Source organism: Miniopterus natalensis, chromosome 7 (assembly GCF_054644295.1).
Source record: "Miniopterus natalensis isolate mMinNat1 chromosome 7, mMinNat1.hap1, whole genome shotgun sequence".
NCBI lineage: Eukaryota > Metazoa > Chordata > Mammalia > Chiroptera > Miniopteridae > Miniopterus > Miniopterus natalensis.
In genome coordinates, this window is record NC_142087.1 from 13,758,121 (window position 1) to 13,777,286 (window position 19,166).

At 50.1% G+C, this 19,166-nt stretch overlaps 1 protein-coding gene across 1 annotated transcript in view; it reads right to left on the reverse strand.

The window, feature by feature from the left end:
- Positions 1–16,879, reverse strand: part of EFCAB8 (EF-hand calcium binding domain 8) — a 43,284-nt gene extending 26,405 nt beyond the window's left edge. The window contains exons 1-8 of the mRNA XM_016200641.2: positions 16,073–16,879; positions 13,763–13,904; positions 7,918–8,036; positions 6,182–6,285; positions 4,572–4,707; positions 1,729–1,834; positions 1,429–1,513; positions 763–887 (exon numbers count right to left, since the gene is read on the reverse strand). Of these exons, the coding sequence (XP_016056127.2) occupies positions 763–887; positions 1,429–1,513; positions 1,729–1,834; positions 4,572–4,707; positions 6,182–6,285; positions 7,918–8,036; positions 13,763–13,904; positions 16,073–16,144 (889 nt within the window). The 5' untranslated portion in view covers positions 16,145–16,879. The remainder of the gene's footprint in view (positions 1–762; positions 888–1,428; positions 1,514–1,728; positions 1,835–4,571; positions 4,708–6,181; positions 6,286–7,917; positions 8,037–13,762; positions 13,905–16,072) is intronic.
- Positions 16,880–19,166: the final 2,287 nt, after the last annotated feature.

Below are 19,166 nucleotides of genomic sequence, written 5' to 3' on the forward strand. Positions count from 1 at the left end.
CCCTTGGCAGAGCTTCCCCAACAGCACCCCCCTTCAGCACTTGGTCAGTTTGGTATAGAGCTTAGCAAGTGGCTCAAGTGCAGACTCTGGAGCAGGCCTGCTCAGATCCCAGCCACCATTTCCCCCTGTGGGGCCTGCGCAAAAGCTTCACCCCTCCGACCTCTGCTGCTCCTCTCTTAATGGGCTATGGCAACGGCAGCTCCCTCCTGGTAGTGTGTGTGAGGGGGGGAGCATAGGAGGAGATGTGCCCACAGTATTCAGCACAAGAACAGTCAACAAATGTCACTGTGCTTACTCACAGTCGGGTGGATCCAGTCTCCCACGAGGACCACTCTCAGGGCAGCCGCTCCACCCCACCCCTACCCACCAAAGGTGGCTCACAGCCAAGGAGAGCAGAACCCTCCTCACAGTGATGGAGGGAGTTAGCACCAGCATCCCAAGGCCCAGAGTAGGCGAGTGACTTCTCCGAGGTCACACAGCTGGCATGGGTTCTTTCTTCCTGGGATGAGGAGGGTCATGAGCCCCCCTCCACTGACTCCTACCTATACAATCTCCCGCCTTCAGAGAGATTGCCCATCTCCTCTGCCCCCTCCGGTCTCCCTGCTGCCACCCCATCGCCACGTCTCCCACAGGCTGCTCTGAGCTGAGCATTTGGTGCACTGTTGCTTGAAGGAGCCAGGGGCTCTTGAGCAGGGAGGTGGGAAGAGGGAAGAGTACCCCAGGGCAGAGCCAGCTCCCCCCATTCCCCATCATGTTAACTACCCCACTTGGAGGTCCTGGGGAGGATTCGGGGGTTGAACAGCCCATTGGCCACATTGTTGGAGGTAAAGATGATGACGTTGCCTTTGGTGTCTCCGAAGCAGAACACACCTTTGTGGTAGTCAGACCTGGGAAAGATGGAGACAGAAGAGGCCATGGAGTGAGAGGGGCGCCCCCGGCTACAGTCCTCACCTCCTCCCAGTGCTCCAGGGCCTGTGTCCATCGAGGCATGGAGGGCAGTGTTTGTTCTCAACAGCTGACAAACATGGGCCCAACCACCCAGATCCAGACCATTGATGATCCAGGTCCAAAAGAAATGAGCATTTTTAAAAACCAAAATAAATGAATCCCTGGTCTGCCAGCTCTTTGTCAAGTCACCCCTCCTGCTGGGCTGTGGCGCATCCAGAGTCCTCACTCACAGTGGGACTAGCCTCGGCGCGGCTTTGGCCGCCAACTTGGTGGAAGAGAGGAAGAGGAGCCGACGACTCTGAGGTGTGAGTGGCCATGAGAGGGAACCCCGAGGGAGCAGGGGCCTGGAGGAAAGAGGGCACGGGCACGCAGGATGGGAATCTTTGCAGGGCTGCTTCCAGAGAGGCTTTCTGGGGTCTCAACCCCACCGAGTGATGTGGCCACTGCCAAGGCCCTGCGCCGATCTCCTGTGAGACTCACCAGTAGTCCATAACCAGGGCGCAGCTGTCCAGGTCAACGAAGGTGAAGGCCCGGACACATTTATGATTACTAACATCAAAGAACTCTGGGAAGAGACAGAGGAGAGGCTCACATAGAACCCAAAGCCACGTCCCAGGCCTTAGGGTCTCTGGTGGCAAGGAGCAGTCGCTGCTCACCACCCTGCAATACCCCCACAGGACTTGAATCCATGCTCAATGTTGGCTCAGTGACAGATCTCTCCAGGTGCAGATGCATGACTCCCAGTGGCTAAGAGCAGGCGGGCAGCTGCCAGGGACTCACCTATCTTCTGGTCAGTGGATGCAATCGCAACTAGGTTCATGTTGTGGAGACACACCATGTCGATGACCCACATCTGCTGGTTTTGGAACGGCTGGATCTGGTTAAGCTGCCCACAGCAAGAGCAGAGGAGACCTGGGCTCAGGAGGCTGCCCCAGGACCCATCCTGCCACCCGAGGCCCTGGAGCCAGGCAGAGACCTGGGCATAGAGCTCAGCTACTAATGACTGTCAACTACTAATGATGGAATCTTGAATAAACTCCCTAACCATTCTGAGTCTCAGTTTCCACATCTATAAAGTGGGCTTAAAAAACTGATATCTTTACAACCCCTTTTTAGAACAGTTTGACAAGTTCATCAGTTTTAAATGTGCCATTTGTGATCCCGGGATCCATTTCCAGGACACAGCTATGGATGTGTTCACAGAGAAGTATATGCAAGGGACACTACCCAGACATTCACAGTGAGGGAGCTGTGTACATACTAATGAAGAATAGTTGCCAAGATACATTATTAAGAGAGAAAGCAAGGTGAAAACAGCATTATAATGTGCTACCATTTGTATACTTAGAAAGGGGGTAGTGTATGTGTAGGCTGTCCATGGAAGAGCACCCCAAAACTGGTCACAGCAGTTGCCTCCTGGGAGAGGAATTAGGGTCTGGGGGAGAAAGACTGACTTTCCACCATCTGCCCCCCTGTATGCCTGAACCTTTTCCCCCCAGTTTAAATGAGATATAATTGGCATATAACACTGTGTTAGTTTTGTTTGTTTTGTCTGAATCTTGTTTACCACCTGCTGGTGTCACCTGACCAGCATGGCTTATTCTGGATAGATGGTCCTGCCAGGCTGTGAGGAATGAAAGGAATCGTGAAAGCTAAACCATCTGGTGTGCCCAGCACTTGGTAGGGGCGTGGCAGGCTTGGGAGCCCTTCTGTGCTCTGATGCCAGCCTCACTTGATACTGTGCAGACAGAATTTGAGCCGGCACTCCAGGCGGGGGACACCACGAGCAAAGGCATGTCAGCAGAAATGAACTGCTGTGTCCAGGAAAAAGAGGACCCGGCCTGACAGGCGTGGGTGGGAGGAGATAGGAGACGACTTGGGGGGCCAGCTAAGGAACTTGTATTTTACTCCCTGAATAACAGCACAGGCTCTGAACTGAAGAAAGAAGAGAAGGGTTCCATCTGGGAAAGAGGGAAGGGCTGTTTTAAGGCAGTTCCTGTGGGTGTATATTTAGGAGGGACGGCAAAGGCAGAGGCTGGAAGCAGAATGTTCCGACAGAGCTCAGAGCCAAGACCAGAGGCCTGTGCTACCAGCTGGGGCAGTGAAGACAATGGGCCAGGGCTCCCCTGAAGGCCCCTCTTGCCCAGGGCTGGGATCTAACCTACACACAGGGAAGTGACAATAACACCCATCACTTATGGTCAGAGGAGAGACCATGATTCCTGATTTCTAGGGAGTTTCAGTGACCTGCCTGAGGTTGCACAGCTCGAAGGTGAAACCCAGACTCTGCCCCATCCCAGGGCTTTCCCTCTGCATGATGGTGGATATGCAGCCGATGGTCATGGACAGGGCCTGGCGACTCACTCCTGACAACATCTACTTGAAAGCAGCCCCTCGAGGAAGAATGCCCTGGTCTCCTGGGCCTTCCAGGAGAGCCTCCCTCTGTACTTCTCAGCCCTCCCGGGCTTTGGCCCTTGAGGAGCACGGAGGTGACTATGTAGCAGCCACAACCAGGAGCTCCGGCTATAACGTGCCCCCTCCCCCAATAAAAGCACAGAGAAAAAGCAGGTGGAGTGTGCCCAAAACTCCAGCCTCAGGAACACAGTATGAATCCCCCTTGGTACTGGGCTACTAAGAGCACCCAGGAGTGTTGCTGGATCTCCCCAGGCCTTAGTTCCCACCCTAAACAACTGGGAGACAGTGGGGGGAGACTATCTAGAATCCCCCTGCCTCAAGGCATAACCCCTGATGCAACTGTAAGACCTGCTGCCATTACACGGGGCTGATAAAAGCCCTCATGCTGCTGGCAGCACCTCAATAAGCCTTCATTTTCCCGAGAGCTGTGCCTTTGTTACTTGCGAGACTGGCCTGATGACACAAGTACACAGTGGGTTTGCTTGAGTGTTTAATCTCTCACTGCGCTTGGACAGAAACTGACAGCACAAAGACAATAACGATGACAGCGTATGTTCATCAGGCACTTGCTGTGTGCCTTGCCCTGCTCCAAGCACCATGCATGCATTATGTCAGTAAACCCTCCCACTGCCCTGTGAGCAAGTACTATTACTACCCCATCTGACATGAGGGAAATGGGGCATGGAGAGCTCTATAGTATTTGGTCCAAGGTCACAGAGCTGGAAGGTGGTGTGTTGGGGTTCTAAGCCGGGCAGTCGGGCTCCAGTGGCCAGGCTCACAACCACTGTGATTACCTGCCCGGTCTGGGCAAGGGATCTGAATCAGCAGGATTTGGTGATTGTGTGGGTGTAACAAAGAAAGGAAACGGGGCTGATCTCCAACCCAGGAACGTTTCATTGAGATGGGGGCACAGAAGAAGCCTGGTGGGCAGGAAGGGCTACAGTGACATTCAGTTTGGACAAACTGGGTTCAAGGTGTCTGCTGGACACCCAAGTAGAGTGGACATGCAGGTGGAATCTTGCTTACAGAGGAGGAATATGAGGCTCACAGTCCCACAGTGAAGCCAGAACCAGGACCCAGGAGCTGTGACTGCAAGTGAGGACTGCAGAGTCCACAGGCCCCAAGAGGGAGCCCGCTCTGGGCCCAGGGTGTGGAGGCAGAGGCTCTCTGACCACCCCATTCATGCTCCACATGTGGGCCACACTCACCCTAAAGGAGCTGATCAGAGAGAAGGACTCCGACCAGAACTGCAGGATCCCGTCCTTGGTGACAGTCAGGAAATTCCCAATCTTCTTGAACCGCTGGATTAAAAACTCCACTTTCACAACCTCACACCCATGATTCCTGTGGGAGGTGATGAGAGAGAGGAGAGTCCAACCAAAAACAGAACAAAGACACAGAGGAGGAAGAAAACGCCAGCGGGAGGTGACTCACTCGCTTGCGCGCACACATGGACACTATTGACACACTCTAGCAGGCCCCACGAGACCTGGGACTCTGCCCCTCCTCCGAGCAGATTGCCACCATTATCAAAAGTGGCCAAAAGGGAAAGAGACCCATGTATGATGCTGGTATGAGAGGGGGCTCCCCAAGCAGTAAGCCTCTCCTGAGAAAGAGCCAGTCAACCTCCTCATCATGGGCTGGGGCAGATGAGATGGAGAACAGAGGCTTTTGCAAACCTTTTGTTGGAAAAATGGCCCACAGAAGGCGAGTAGAGTAGGGCCTGTGACTGAAAACTGTATAACAACATTGATTCCAGCAACTGCTCTAGTGCTCCAAGGTGGAGAGGGGACTAGCACCCAAGAATGAGAGAAAAGTGGGCGAGAGGGCTACGAGAAATCAGGGCCCCAGGCACACAGTTCTTCATCTCCAAGGACATGCCCTGAGCTCAGCAGACAGCTTCTGGGGCAGGCCTGGCCTCACAGGCAGCCGCACTCAGCCTTCCTGCAGGCCTCAATGCTGCCTCCAGCGGTTCTTTCCTGTCCCAAAGTTGACTAAGCCAGCTACCTGACAATTAAAGGGCACCACTATTTTGACCTCCCAACACAGCACATGCTCTCCTATTTGATATACCCACACTTCTGGGCCCCAGCAAGGCAGGGACCCAGGGGATAGCCATGTGCTTGGAATTATGTCCTGGTTACCAACAGAGCTGGAACTAGAGCCCAGGCAGGCACTTTGACCCCCACTCCAGCCACAGCCCTTTCAAAATGACATGTCCGGTGCCTTAAAAATAACCCCGTCACTGTGAAATTCTACTGCCTTACCATCCCTGCAGGAGAGGGAGGGAGGTGCTGTTCTCTCCCGCATGCTCTCAGCCCACAGCTCTGTCCAGACCCTCACGAATATTATGAGTCTCCCCTCTAGCTGTCGCCTCCAGTTCTGCCTCATCTGTCAGGGCCAAGAGAGTGTGAGGAACAGACAGGACAGGTGAGAGCTATGAAGTGAGGAGAGCCCTGGGAACTGTCACCTCACGGAGTCTTGGTCTCCTCATCTACACAATGGCAGCACCTCCGCCTCCTAGGGCTGCAGTGGGACCAAGATGGGGCATTTGGCGAGTTGAGCCCATGCTTGAGGCAGGTCAGCCAACCTTTAAAAGCTACCCTTTCATGCAGGTAAGAAAACATTATTTGGCTATTTTCTCCACCAAGCCAGAAATGTTCCCTGGGTTTGAGGTTGGGCATATAAACAGGGGAACATAGGGCACGCTTCTTGACATTTTTGGGTCAGGCCTTTTGGGTACCGCTGGGAATTCAAGTGTCCCAAGGAAATAGCCCTGTTCAGACCCGCCCTTCCAGCCCGGGGAGAGGCTCCTTACAGGGGGATGATCCTCATGGGCAGGTGGAAGCGCAGGTGGTACTGGTTCTTCCTCATCAGCTCCTTTCCCTGGAACTCACGCATCATATAATCCACACAGTGCGACTGCCTCGGGAAGGAGCGCAAGGCAGGGAGGGTGTTGGCCCGACGGTCTGAGCGCCGGGCTTTGGGAACCCCGCTCAGCTTCCAGTATTCTCCCCATCTCTCCCAGCCCCTTCCAAGGGGCTCTGGGAGACCCCCTCCCTCTCAGCCTGGCAAAGGGAAGTAGCCTAGCAACAGAGCTGCTCTTGGATCTGAACTCTGCGAGGGGCTTATTGGCAAGTGTCTGTGAAGGGGGCACAGCAGCTTCCCTCCCTAAAGCATTTCTGTCATGTTGGTCAGCGAGCTCCGACCTTTCTCATCCTATGGCACCAGAAGCTAATTACTAAAATTCTGCGGCACACCAGAAAATGTAGTTTTTGCCCATCTGATGAAAAAAAAATAGGTATAATTTTGATTTGTTCACACCAGACGGCTATTGTTGTGTTGACTGTTATTTTATTTGACAATCTAAGGGAAAGAGGGCAGTGCCACTGACTAAATAGTCAGGTACTGCGTGTCTTAAAAACTTGCGGCACGCTGGTTGAAATCGCTGCGCTGTGTACACCTTCACATCACTCCCACGTCCGGCGTCTCAGCTGAGTCTGCTCACTCACCCTACTTTATGGATAGCAAGACTGTGCCCATCTAAGTAGAGATGAGTTGCCCCAGATCATCTATCGCATTAACTGCAAGGGAGGCCCCGTGCGCGCCCACTGGGGCAACTCTGGGCTCTACTGTTAGGCCTCATGAAAATATGGCCAAGGCCAAAAAGGGCCACCCGGTAAAGCTACGACAAGAAATAGGGAGTTATTAAGAAATATCATTGTGTTGATGGCAGAGAATGCTGGAAACATGTTTATAACATAATATTAAGGGAAATGAAGAAAAAAAGAAAAAAAAAGACCCAGAATGTAGTCCTAAGCCCAGGGGGAGGAATGATGGAGCAGTTAACACATGGGCTCCTGAGGCAAACCCCCTGGGTCTAAGACAGGCTCACCTGCTAACTAGCTCTGTAACCCCGGGCAAGGTTCTTAACATCTCTGTGCCTCAGTTTCCCAACTTGTTAAGTGGAGGTAAACAACAGCACCCACCCCATGGAGTCCTGTAAGGTTTGCGTAAAAGTGCTTAGCACAAAGGCTGGTGTGAACACCAGTTATCAGTGTCATCATGGTGACATCAACATGACAGGCTGTCTTTCTGTACTTTCCTGTGTTCTGGGTTCTTAAATGCCGTAGAGTATATGGTCATTGTAGAACATTTAAAATCAGAAAAAAGCAAAAGCATTATTTTTAAGAGGTCCTAAAACCTGACTTATTTATTTTTATTAACAAAAACAGATTTGCCTGTTCCTGAGTGACCGTAAAGGGCCATGAGATGGTTGTGGCATTGGCTAGGATCCTGAGCTGGACGGGAGGCTGGCTCAGTCCGTCTCAGGCAGGGGCCACGGACATTTGTCTTACACTCTCCTGAACCGCAGGAGGGGAGTGAGCTGTGCTGAGCCCTCAAAAGTCTCAGGAGGACCCCCTCAAGGACTCTGAGGTTCCCAGAATCCACAGGAGGCTTTCTGATGTTGCCCCCATCTTCAACTGAGCATCCAAGGCCTGTGCCCTCCAGCCTCCCTATGGCTACCTGAGGCAGCAGGGGAGCCCTCCTCACCCAGGTGATGAAGCCATTACAGTGTATGTCCACCTTCAAAAACAGCGCCTCTAGCATCTTCTCTGACACAGTGCTCAGATTCCCCTTCATGGCTTTAATGAAAGCCACCTTGTCCAGGGCTTCAAGAGAGAGAAGAAAGAATACTGTCTACTCTGTCACAACCCACCACCAGCCTCAGCCCTCCTGGGTGTCTGGGTGCTAAGGGGGGACCCAGAGGATCCCATGTGCCGGGTTATCTGTTGCATCATTTGTTTAACATCCAATCACCCCACAAACGCTGTCTGCACACCTTCCATGCAATAGCACCATGTTGGCCCCCACTGCTGGGGGCGGGGGAGGTGTATTAAAAAAGATCAGATCCCATTTCTCAACACGTAAGACTGACCAGGCATCGAGATGAAGAAAACTGATTAAAAATTTAAAAAAAGGGGGATGCCCAGCTGGGCATGGCTCAGCGGTTGAGCGTCGACCTAGGATCCAGGCGATCAGGGTTCGATTCCCGGTCAGGGCACATGCCCGGGTTGCGGGCTGCAGCTGGTCAATGACTCTCTCATCATTGATGTTTCCATCTCTCTCTCTCCCTCTCCTTTCCTCTCTCTGAAATCAATAAAGATATATTTTTTTAAAAAAAGGGGGGGTAGAAAAACAAAAGGAAATAATGGCAACGAAGAGACATAAATTCAAACATACAGAGGGAGAGGTGAAGTGCATCTTTTAAAGGCAATTAAAGTACAAACTTTGGCTGGAGGGAAAGATGGGGAGGGAGAGGAGAAGGCAGGGATGAAGTATCTTCAGTGCTAAGTTTGTGGCTCTAAGGGACTCTGTCTGCAGATGAGTCAATAACCTCTGTTTAGGTTTTTTAAAATAATCACAGTATTTATAAAATGCTTCTAAAACCCCCTCCAAGTATTTGGAGTCCTTGCCCTGGCCTGAAGGCCACGCATCACCCCGCTTCTCTCACCCACACCTCCAGCCACTGTCCCCAGCATTCTCTGCTCCAGCACAAAGGCCCCACACTGATTCTCACACCAGAGCACACTCCCACCTGAGGGGCTTTGCACTGTCTGGTTCCCCCACAGGGAAGCCTTCCTGAGGACTAAGGAGGTCCCTCACCCCCACATCCGGCTCTACTCTCCTCCAGCCCATGAGCTCCAGGAGTGCAGGACTGAGCCTCTCCCTCCATGACTGGGTCCCCCAACTGTTTCTGTGAGCACTAGGATGTGACGGCGATGATACTGGGCGCCAGTCTCATCTGTGTTTATTCATGCTGACCACCTAATGAGAGGGCTCCTGAGGAAACTATGGCACAGAGAGGTGAGGTCCCACACCCAAGTCTCGCAGCTGGGAAGTGGTGGAGCCGAGGCTGAGCCAGCAATCTGGCTCCAGAGGTCCTGCTTTCATCCCACTCTATGCTCCTCATGAAACACCCAGCACAGTGCTACAGCCATGATTATTATTTACTGGTAGATGGAGGAACAAATGAAAGCCTGAACAAAACGTGTCCTGCTTAAAGAAGGGTTCATCTCATTTACCTGGAGCTAGAGCCAAGAGGCTCAGGCATTTTGAGTGGCACTTCAGGGTCCTTCCGCGTATAACATGGACATCAGATGACAGTCCATGAGCTACAGCCTTCCCCTCGGGACAGGGCCGGGAGTCAAAGTGCCTTTGTGCAGTGTTTAATGAACACACTCCTCAAGAGGGCACTCCAGGGATCAAGTCCTTTCCCAGTGTTTCAGAAACAATGGATACTGCTCACTGCCGTATTATTTTAATATACCTCTTCTCACAGTCTACCACATTTTGTTTTTTAGAAAAACCAGAGAGTAAACACAAAGGTATTTTAGAAAGGAAATGTACACAGCGGGGGCCAGGAAAGACCCCTGCTCATCGCCTCTGAAAGGAAGCACTCACCCATCTCCTGGCAAACTGTTAATTGAAAGCTCTCAAAGCTTGAATGTGACAATATCACTTCCCTGGGGAAGGGGTCACTATTAGGATCAGGCAGGAGGGAACTTTGGGGGGGGGCTCTCTGACTTCTGCCCGCCCACTCCACTGAGCCACCAGTGATCTGGAACCACACCCGACCATGACTTTCTTGGTCTTGGGGCCTCCTCCCAGTGAGCAGGGACCCCACCGGCCACTCCTGCCTCCCTGGGCAGCTCTGTCTCCTGTCTCCTCCAGGCTCTGTTGCCTGCCCTGCCCTGTCATTCTGTGTCTGCCTCTTCTCATCACTGTCCTTTGCTTTACTGCTTGAAGCTCTCTTGAATGACCTCATCTATTCACCCATCTCTACATCCCAGGAGAGGATTTCTCTCCATGTCCCTGACTCTATTTCCAAGTGTCCCCCCTGGCCCCTCCAATTCATGTTTAAAATCTAACTGATCTTTATCCCCAAACTTGCGGTCTTTTCTTGTGTTTACCATATTTGCTAATGGTATCACTTCCCCCGAGTCACTCAGGCTAAAAACCTGAGGCAGGTTCTCAATGACCTCCCTCCTAAATCCTCATAAGAATCCTATGATCCGGGAATGGAGGTCCTGTCATTCTCCCCATCACACAGGTGAGGCCACAGAGGGCACTGAGCAGCTCGGGGATCTGTCTAAGGCACACATTTGCACAGCGGGATTTGAAACCAAAGCCCTCCCTCCTCATCATGATCACTACCCTCCGTAGGGCTGGGACTCTTACAACCAAGCCCTCTCACATCCACCCAACCTCCTCAACAGGTCTAGATGTGTCACCTTCTCGTCAACCCCACTGCTAAAGTTCAGGGTCCCTCCTGACCTGATCACCCCTCCATGACCCCCTTCCTCCCCGCCTTGCCCCAGGACACCCCTCCTCCCTCTAGTGCTGCAGCTCCCCTGTGCCTCTCCTCTGCCACTGCCTTCCTGGAAGTGCTCTCCTCCCTGTGTCCTGGGAAACTCCTGCTTCACCTTTCCAGGCAGGTTTCTAGCCATTCACATGTCTATTCTCAAGTGCCCCCCCTCCTACTCCACCCCCAGCCCCTTCTCTTCCTTCCTCTTTCTTTGTTTGTAATGCCAAGGGGTAGAATTATGGACTACTTTCATATACTATAAGCATTTTTTTAAATAAATACTGTGTGAAAACTATTTAAGGAAAAAATGTTGTTTCCTAGCCTCCCCTCTGCCCTGGGGGAAATAAGCACGTGCTTCACAAGGATTCCCAGAATGCAATCACAGAGCTGGGCTGCGCAGTGTGGTCACACCCTTCCTTCACCTTCTCTGGTATGTGGGGGGCTACACAGGGTGTGAGGGGCCCAACAAAGCACAGGCTCTGGTGTCAGAGGCCCCAGGCCACTCCATTTGGGCATGTTGTTGATATGTGTGAGCAAAGAAAGGCCCCAGGCTCCTCAATATATGCACCAGGACACCAATACCAGCTCTGCAGAACTCCATGAGAACCAAATAAAATCCAACAGAGGACTTTATAACCCACAAAACTCTGTCCCAACACTGATTTTTCTCATGCCTGGCAGTGCTGGGTAAAACGTCTACTGGGGACACTGTGCCACTGATGTCCACCCGGGAGCACCTGCACAGAAGGTAAGATCCATGCTGGTTCCAGGCATGGGGCTGCAGGGCCCCCAGCCCAGTGCTAATCCCCCAGCCCGAGCAGCCTACGGGCTCCCCCAAGCAGGCCCGAGGGGGTGCTTGGGCTGTGGGCACATGAACACTATCAAAACCTCCCAAAGACAGGAGGGCACTCCTCTTAATGAACCACAGACCCACCTCAAAGACCTCGGTTCAACTGACAGAAAAACTAAGGCTGGGAAAGGGAACTTGCAGAACAGGGAGGAGAACCCTGTCCTCTCCCTTTTCCACGAGGCAGGCACAGTTGGTCAGGGTTCCCGAGAAATGGCATCAAGCCCATGCTCAGAATCCATCTGTTTTAAAGACTTTGAAAGGAAAAATCGATTCTATTTTCTTTTACCTGACATCAGCTAAAGCTGAATTTTCCTTTCCTTCATTTAAAACCATGACCAGTTATTTTTAAATGAGGAATCTCTTTTACATTGATATGAAAAGATTACCAAGATATAGTAGGTAAAAAGCAACAGAAACTTTAGTACAACTATTTTTTTAAAGCAAGGAGCAGACAATTGAGGGGATCCTTTTACAATGTATACCAGTATCAAAACATCATATTGTACACATTAAATGTATTATAATTTTATTGGCCAATTACACCTCAATAAAGCTGGGAAAGAAAAAAAACCAAGGAGTAGAACAGTGTGGGCTGTAGGCCACCACTGCATATAAAAAAAGGGGGAAGCGACTATACCCACTTCTGTGTTTGTCCAGCAGAGGGAGACAAATCTCTGTATAACAAAAAGGTATGGGAAAGTTTATTTTGAATTCTGAACTGCATGACTCTTTTACGTATTCAAAACAAACACAATCAAAATCGTGGCCAAAGTGGCACTGGCGGGGTCCTCCAAGACACAGTGGTGGCAACTCCTGGCTGCCAAGCACAAACACAGAAGAAGAAATCCAATTAGGAATCATCTCATCTTCAGGTCAGACACAAATGGTCCCTCCCCAGCCTCACTTTGCTTATTTGTAAACTGGGGATGTGTTATCCTTTCCTGCCCACATCACAGTGTGGCTGTAGAACTCAAAAGAAACTGATGGGGTGAGTAGACAGGGCCCCAGCGTTGGTGTTCATAGTTTAGTGTATATAAATAAGTGCCTTTCAGTATTCCTGTTACTTAACTTTATGTGTGTCATCCCAAGGCGGAAAAAATCAAGGTGTGAAGGGAGAAAACACTTGATACACAGAGGATGTTCTTCACAATGTTATTTAAACTCAATAAGACCCAAATATCCAAATATAAAGGAACAGCTTGGTCAACCAATAGAACACTTGTGTTCATTAGTAATGATGGTTTGGAAGACCACACAACTGTATGAAAAAGCCCTTAAGGTATCAACATTAAGAGAAAGAGGAGGGTCTAGCATTATATATATATTACAATTACAGACATGTAGAAATACACATAGCCATATGTGGCAGAAGCCCTGTGATGCCCGCCTCCTAGTGTTCATGCCCTCCTGTGATCCCCTCCCCTTGAGTGTGGTGGGACCTGTGACTCTTCTAACCAATATGGCAAAGGTGATGGAATGTACAGGACCATGTGCACATGGTTACATGACTATGCTGTAAGACTGCAGCACCCATCTTGGTGGAGTTTCTATCTCCCTAGCTGGCTTGAACCTTGAAATCAGCCATGTTGGAGAATCCCACATGGCCAGGAACTGTAGGCAGCTCTAGGAGCTGAAGGCAGCTTCTAGCCAACAGCCAGAAAGAAACAGAAGCCCTCAGTCCTGCAACTGCAAGGAGATGGATTCTGCCAACAGCCGGGATGAGCTCAGAAGTGGATCCTTCCCCAGTCAAACCCCAGATGACAGCACAACCCCAGCTAACATCTTTACTGCATCATAGTGAGAACCTGAGCAGAGGAGCCAGCTAAGCTGTGCCTAGACTTCCCACCCACCAAAACTGTGAACTAATAAATATGTGGTAGTTAAAGTCAGTAAGTTTGTGGGAATATTCTTGAGCAGCAATAGATAAGCCGTACGTATAAAATTGTTTGGAAAAAAATATATCAAAATGCTGTCCAGCGTTTACATTTAGGTGTTTGGATTAGGGATATTTTTTCTAGGTCCCAAATAGCCTCCAGTATGTTTATAATACTTATATAACAATAAGTTTTAAAGGAGACAATGGATGCAAAAATGCTTGTCAACTCTGAACCCCCCACACATCACAGGGGGGTCCCACCCTGTGTAAAAGCCAAGAGACTAAGCCCACAATGCAGCTTTACCTCCAGTCGAGTTTACGTTGTCCTCAAATATTTTCTCCATTATGGCCAGGTGTAGCTCCGTGAACAGCTGAGACTCATTTTGGAAGTCAGATATCTGGCTAAGGGTGACGGATGGTGCCAGGGATCTATTTAGGGGGGACAACTGGAACAAATATGACAAGAACGGGGACTGAGAAGGTTGATTTCCTGCCCTGGACATTTCTAAGCTCGTCTTATTGAAAGGGAAACCCTTTGGGGAAGGACAGGGCGTGTGGTGTTACCGTGTGTGACTAAGTGATGCAAACAAGTTTTGGCCACTTTCAGACCTAGGAAGACCAAGGAAGATCTAAACTGCTTCTCCTGACTTTGGCAAGTTCCCCTTTTACAGATGCCACAACTGATGCTCAGCGAGATTAGCAGACACAGCCAAGGTCCTACCTCACACATAACAGGACTCTAATTTACAAGGTGCTTCAGTTCAGTAATCATATTGTTTCAAATCTTCAGTAGTCAAAAATTCAAGACCCCAAGGGATCGAACTCCATGTTCCCCAGACAATTTGATGCACTCTGACTAGTCCAAACACCCCCCTGGGTCAGCTCATGCAGACCCCTCCATCAGGGGCTTGCAGCTTCCTGCTCCTACTCACCTTCCTAGATCCCCTTCCCACCCCTCTATCCCTCAACAATCAACAATGCTCTCTCTTTAGATCCTACACGTGACTCATTCTGACACTTGGCACAATGCTTCAGGTCACTAAAGGCTCAGGTCCTCAAAGTCTGCCTCCCCCAAAAGACTGCAGGTGTGGACTATGACCCAACACTGCTGAGGGCTGCTCACCAAGACACGCTGCTTTGGGCTCAGGAAGGCTGGTGGAGGCTGGAGCATTCATTCCCCCACCCCCAGTCCCGTCAACCGGGCAGAACGCTCATCTCCTGTGCACGTTCATCCATTCACTCATCGTCTACACACACCTGTTGAGTGCAGGGCACACAAATGAACAGAATGGAGACCTGCCTTCATGGAGCCAGGCAGATGAGCTAGTTAATGCTCTCACCAGCCATGCAAGCTCTCCGATTAGAAATCTGAGCACCATCTTTGGCTAGTCCCTCTTCTTCCTGTGTGTTCTTACTGTCCCTCCTATTAGTCCTGGGATCCTTCTCCTACATCTAAACCCTCCTCGCACACATCCCTGCCCCACCCTGAACCCTGGCCTTTTGCTGGAAGAAGGACAATGGCCTCCACTAACTGGGACAAGAGTTTGGCCTTCCCTCTCAATCCACCTCCCAACACTGGCACCAACCATCCTTCTGGAAGGCAAATCTGATCATCTCTGACAGCTTCCAGGCTACTCCTACCCCCTCCAACTACTGAGTGTGGCATTCAAAGCAAGGCAGCTCTGACCTGTCTTTCTAGCTTCAATGCACACACCATGGTCCAGGCACACCAAGGGCTCTCCAACATCCCCAGACACAAGCATTCCACTTTTACTCACACTGTTCCCTCTATGTAATACCAACCACCTCACCCAGAGGTGACCTCCTCCCCATTCTTCAAAGTCTGGCTCAAATGACACCTCCTCCAAGGAGTCACCACTACCACCTCTGTGCTCCCAAACTCTTTGTCCATATCTCCCATGCATGTGTGATACTAGTGAATCTGTCCATGCATGTAGACAGCAAGGGCTAGAATTCTGCCTGGCTTCCTACTTCCAAGCTAATTATCTTGGGTATATTACATCACTTCTCTGAGCCACAAGTGTCTTCACTGGCAAAAGAGATCCACAATACTCAGCTTGCAGGGTTGTGGTAAGACTGAAATGACATCCAAACACATGCAAAGCCCCAGCAAACTGCAGTCATACAATAAATGGTAGCTCCTGTTATTACTCCTCTCCTAGTGAGCTCTTTGAAAGCAAGGGCTTATTTATCTTAATTTCATCTTAATTTAATTTATACCTATTATCTCTATAATTCCCCAGTCCCGAGCACATAGTAGACACTAAATACTTATCTGGCTTGATAGTAATTTGTACAGCCCATCACACCATTATCATAACTAGGCTGAAGAGAATTGAGTTTAGTCAGTGGAGAGGCTGCCGTTGGAAAGCCTCAGATTCGCTGCATTTGGTCCATGCAGTGCTTTAAAAGGAAAACCAGCCTCCCTCAGCACACGCTTCGGTTACCTATCAGCCTTGTAAATATCTGAGTCTGCAAATCCTGGCGAGAGACTGGTAACCGAAACAGACTTCTATTCCATTCTATGCTGACGAGCGATGTTGGGTGGCTCTGGAACACCCCCTCCCGTCACCAACTCTGATGATTTCCTTACCTCTTGAGGTTGAGGACTCTCTTCTAAGTCCTCAGAAGATACTGGCCTTGACCTGGAATAGGGAACCATCATCACTTTAACTCGTCTTTGTAAGGGCCCTGTGGGAGGCTGGCGTAGTTGGGTCGCAGGAAGGGGGAAAGGAAGTCAGGGTCAAGGCAAGGGGTGGCTGCGCCATGTCCACGGACACCCCAGCATGCACTAGGTGAGCATCCCTTTTCCTGCAGGGGCTGCTCCAGCAGGAAGCTTTTCCAAGCTTACACCTGAGTTTTCTTTCCCCTGATGGAAAAGGGTTGTCCTACTGAAACCCTGGGGCTTCTCAAGTTACCATACTCCTGGCTTAATGCCAGGGACTTCCTAAAAGGGGTCACCTATTTTACAGAATTAGGAAAGGCTTAGGAGGCCATGAGGTGGCCCGACTACAATTCACAGATTACAAAAACAAGGTCCAGTGGCAGGCCTGTGTCCAAAGGGTCAAAGACATGCGCCAGAGGGGAAGCAGGCCAGGCTTCTGACCTTCCACTTCCTACACCCCGCACCCGCCCTCTGCTGCCCTCAGAGACAGGACTTCGAGAGAGAGGTGACAGATCCCCTTGCACAGTAGCAAAGTGTTAGGGGAGAGTGTGTAGGAGAGGTCTGTTCCCTGGAGCTCTGCTCTGAGAATATAAACGACATGTTTCCACTGGGTCAGTGGCACCTCCACAGAAGATGGAAGACAGTGAGTTCACCTCTTTAGCAAGTCCCACCAGCAGGAATGGAGAGGGTGCCTCTAGGATGGCAGGGGGAATGGCGAGGGAAGAGTGATGCCCCACACATGCTCAGTACAGAGCAAATTAGCCAGCGTGGCTTGGCAAAGGGCTCCTCAGGGAGGGGAGGAAAGAGTGGGAGAGACTAGAAAGAGAAAAATGGAAGTAGAACGTAGCATTTTAAATTACCTCGCCAGGGGGGGCGGATGAGAGGCAATCACGAACATTCGTCAGCTACGATGGGACAGCGGTGTCCTAACCTAACAGTGTCCTGGCAGCAGCTCACATGTAAGAACCAAAGGAGAGAGGTGAGCCAGAGAAAAGATGTGGAAGCCAAGAACCAGGGTAACGGAGGGAAACGCCAGAATCATTTCTAGAAAAGGGAGCAAAGAGGGAAAGCGGCCTAATGCATGCTCTGCCGAATTGTCCAATTAGAAATAAAAAGCAAATACCTGGAAATATGGGGACTGAAACTTGAGGAGTGGCTACATTTAGGAGACAGAAAGAAGAAAAACACAGGACAGGATGTCAGCTAGGAGGACAGGATGCTTCAGAGTGGGTTAAGATGGTAAGAAAATGAAAAGGCCACTGAACGTGGCCATTAAAGGTCACCAGTGAAAAAAGGCTGCAGCTGTGGATTTGTAAGTCCATTTCCGTTAAGCACATATTCGAGTGTGTGTTAGCACAAGCAGAGAGAGAGCACCTGGAAAATTATGCTCCATGTGTAATGGCAGTTATTTCTGGCAGGTGAGATTACAGGTTTCTAAATCTCTATTATATTTTTTACTTCCAAAAATGTCCATGGCCACCTTTAAAATTTATTTCAATGGTGGGTGGCGATTGAAATTACTCATGTGTGAAAGACCACTGTACAAGAGTGGTTGCTGAAACATTGTTCATCGTGGCAAAAAATGACGTGAATGGCTATCAGAAGAGGGATGGCTGAAAGCTCAGTACACTTGTACTGGGAACATTACCCAAGCATGCCAAAGGATGAACCTGGCCTTCAGCAGACGGCTGAGGGATTTCCATGAGACACGAATAACTAAGAGTGCACGTATGATGCCAATTTTTACAAAAGAATGCAAATAGGTATGTGTTTATACATATTAGAATACCATATACACACAGACATACTACGTTTGTAAACAGGATTACCCTTAATAATTATGGGACCAAGGCAAGAGAATGTAAGTCCACATAGCAAGTCTCATCACTTTATTTAAGTTAATATACTATTAAATAAAATATTCTCTTCTCCTACCTTGACAAAAGCACTTTCAAAACAACCTGGAAGACCAGTTTCAAATTTAGAATTCTTGAAACTCCTCAGCTCAATGCCAGAAGTTGCGGTGTGGGGAGAGGCAGCCACCAAGCCCTCTGCCCAAGCCCATGCTCTCTGTCCTGCTCAAGAGGCTTGTGGATGGTGGCATGGACATGGACACCCCAGTCCACACCCCCAGCTGCACTTCCCTGTTGCCTCTCCACAGCCACAAGCCTAAGGAGGGTTGCCTCAAAGCTGATGCACTGGGAAGCAGACCCCACAGACCCTGGCATCAGGTTCAAAGCCAGTTAGCCAGGAAATTCCAGTATTTAGAGCAGTGGGGGAGAGGAGCCTCTGGGTGGCCATGTCCTCTTGGCCCCTTGGACTCTTCAATAGGTGGAGAGGGATATGGCAAGAGGGTCTACAGCCTTCCTGCCTGGGTCTAAGGGAGGGACGGTACTGTCGCTATGTTCAAAGTCATGAGTACAGAGAAAAACACGAGCGAACACACTGGGGAATTGAAATGGGTTATAGGGAGTTGGGGGCTAATGTGGCAAAAGGTGGGCAAAGAGTAAAGAAGTGCAAAAAGTCTGCACTACCCAAAGGCAGAGGTAGCATGACATTTATGGAAAGCATGGGTACGTTTTGAAGAAAACAAGCATGTTTTGTTTTGCTTTAAAGTCTCAACAATTAAAGTAACACCACCAATGAGGGAGCAAAAGGTCACTGCATCATCCTGGTGGCCACACTCAGGACCCATCACTTGGGTGGTATTACTGACAAACATGAGTAGCCTGAATCAGATCAGGAGAAATGAAACAAACCCAAACTGCAGGCCATTCTACAAAATAGCTCAGTTTTACTCTAAAAATGTCAGTGTCATGAAAAACAAAGGCTAAGGAACTTAGTCCTAAATTAAAGGTGACTACAGAGAGGCAACAACTAAAGGCAATGAGTGATTCTGAATTAGATCTCAGACTGGGGCAGGGGGGTGTCTAAGGGCCATTAGGACCATCGGACTCCGCATTCTCAGATAATACTGAATTAACATTCCCTGCTTTTTACCGCTGCACTGTGGTTATAAGGG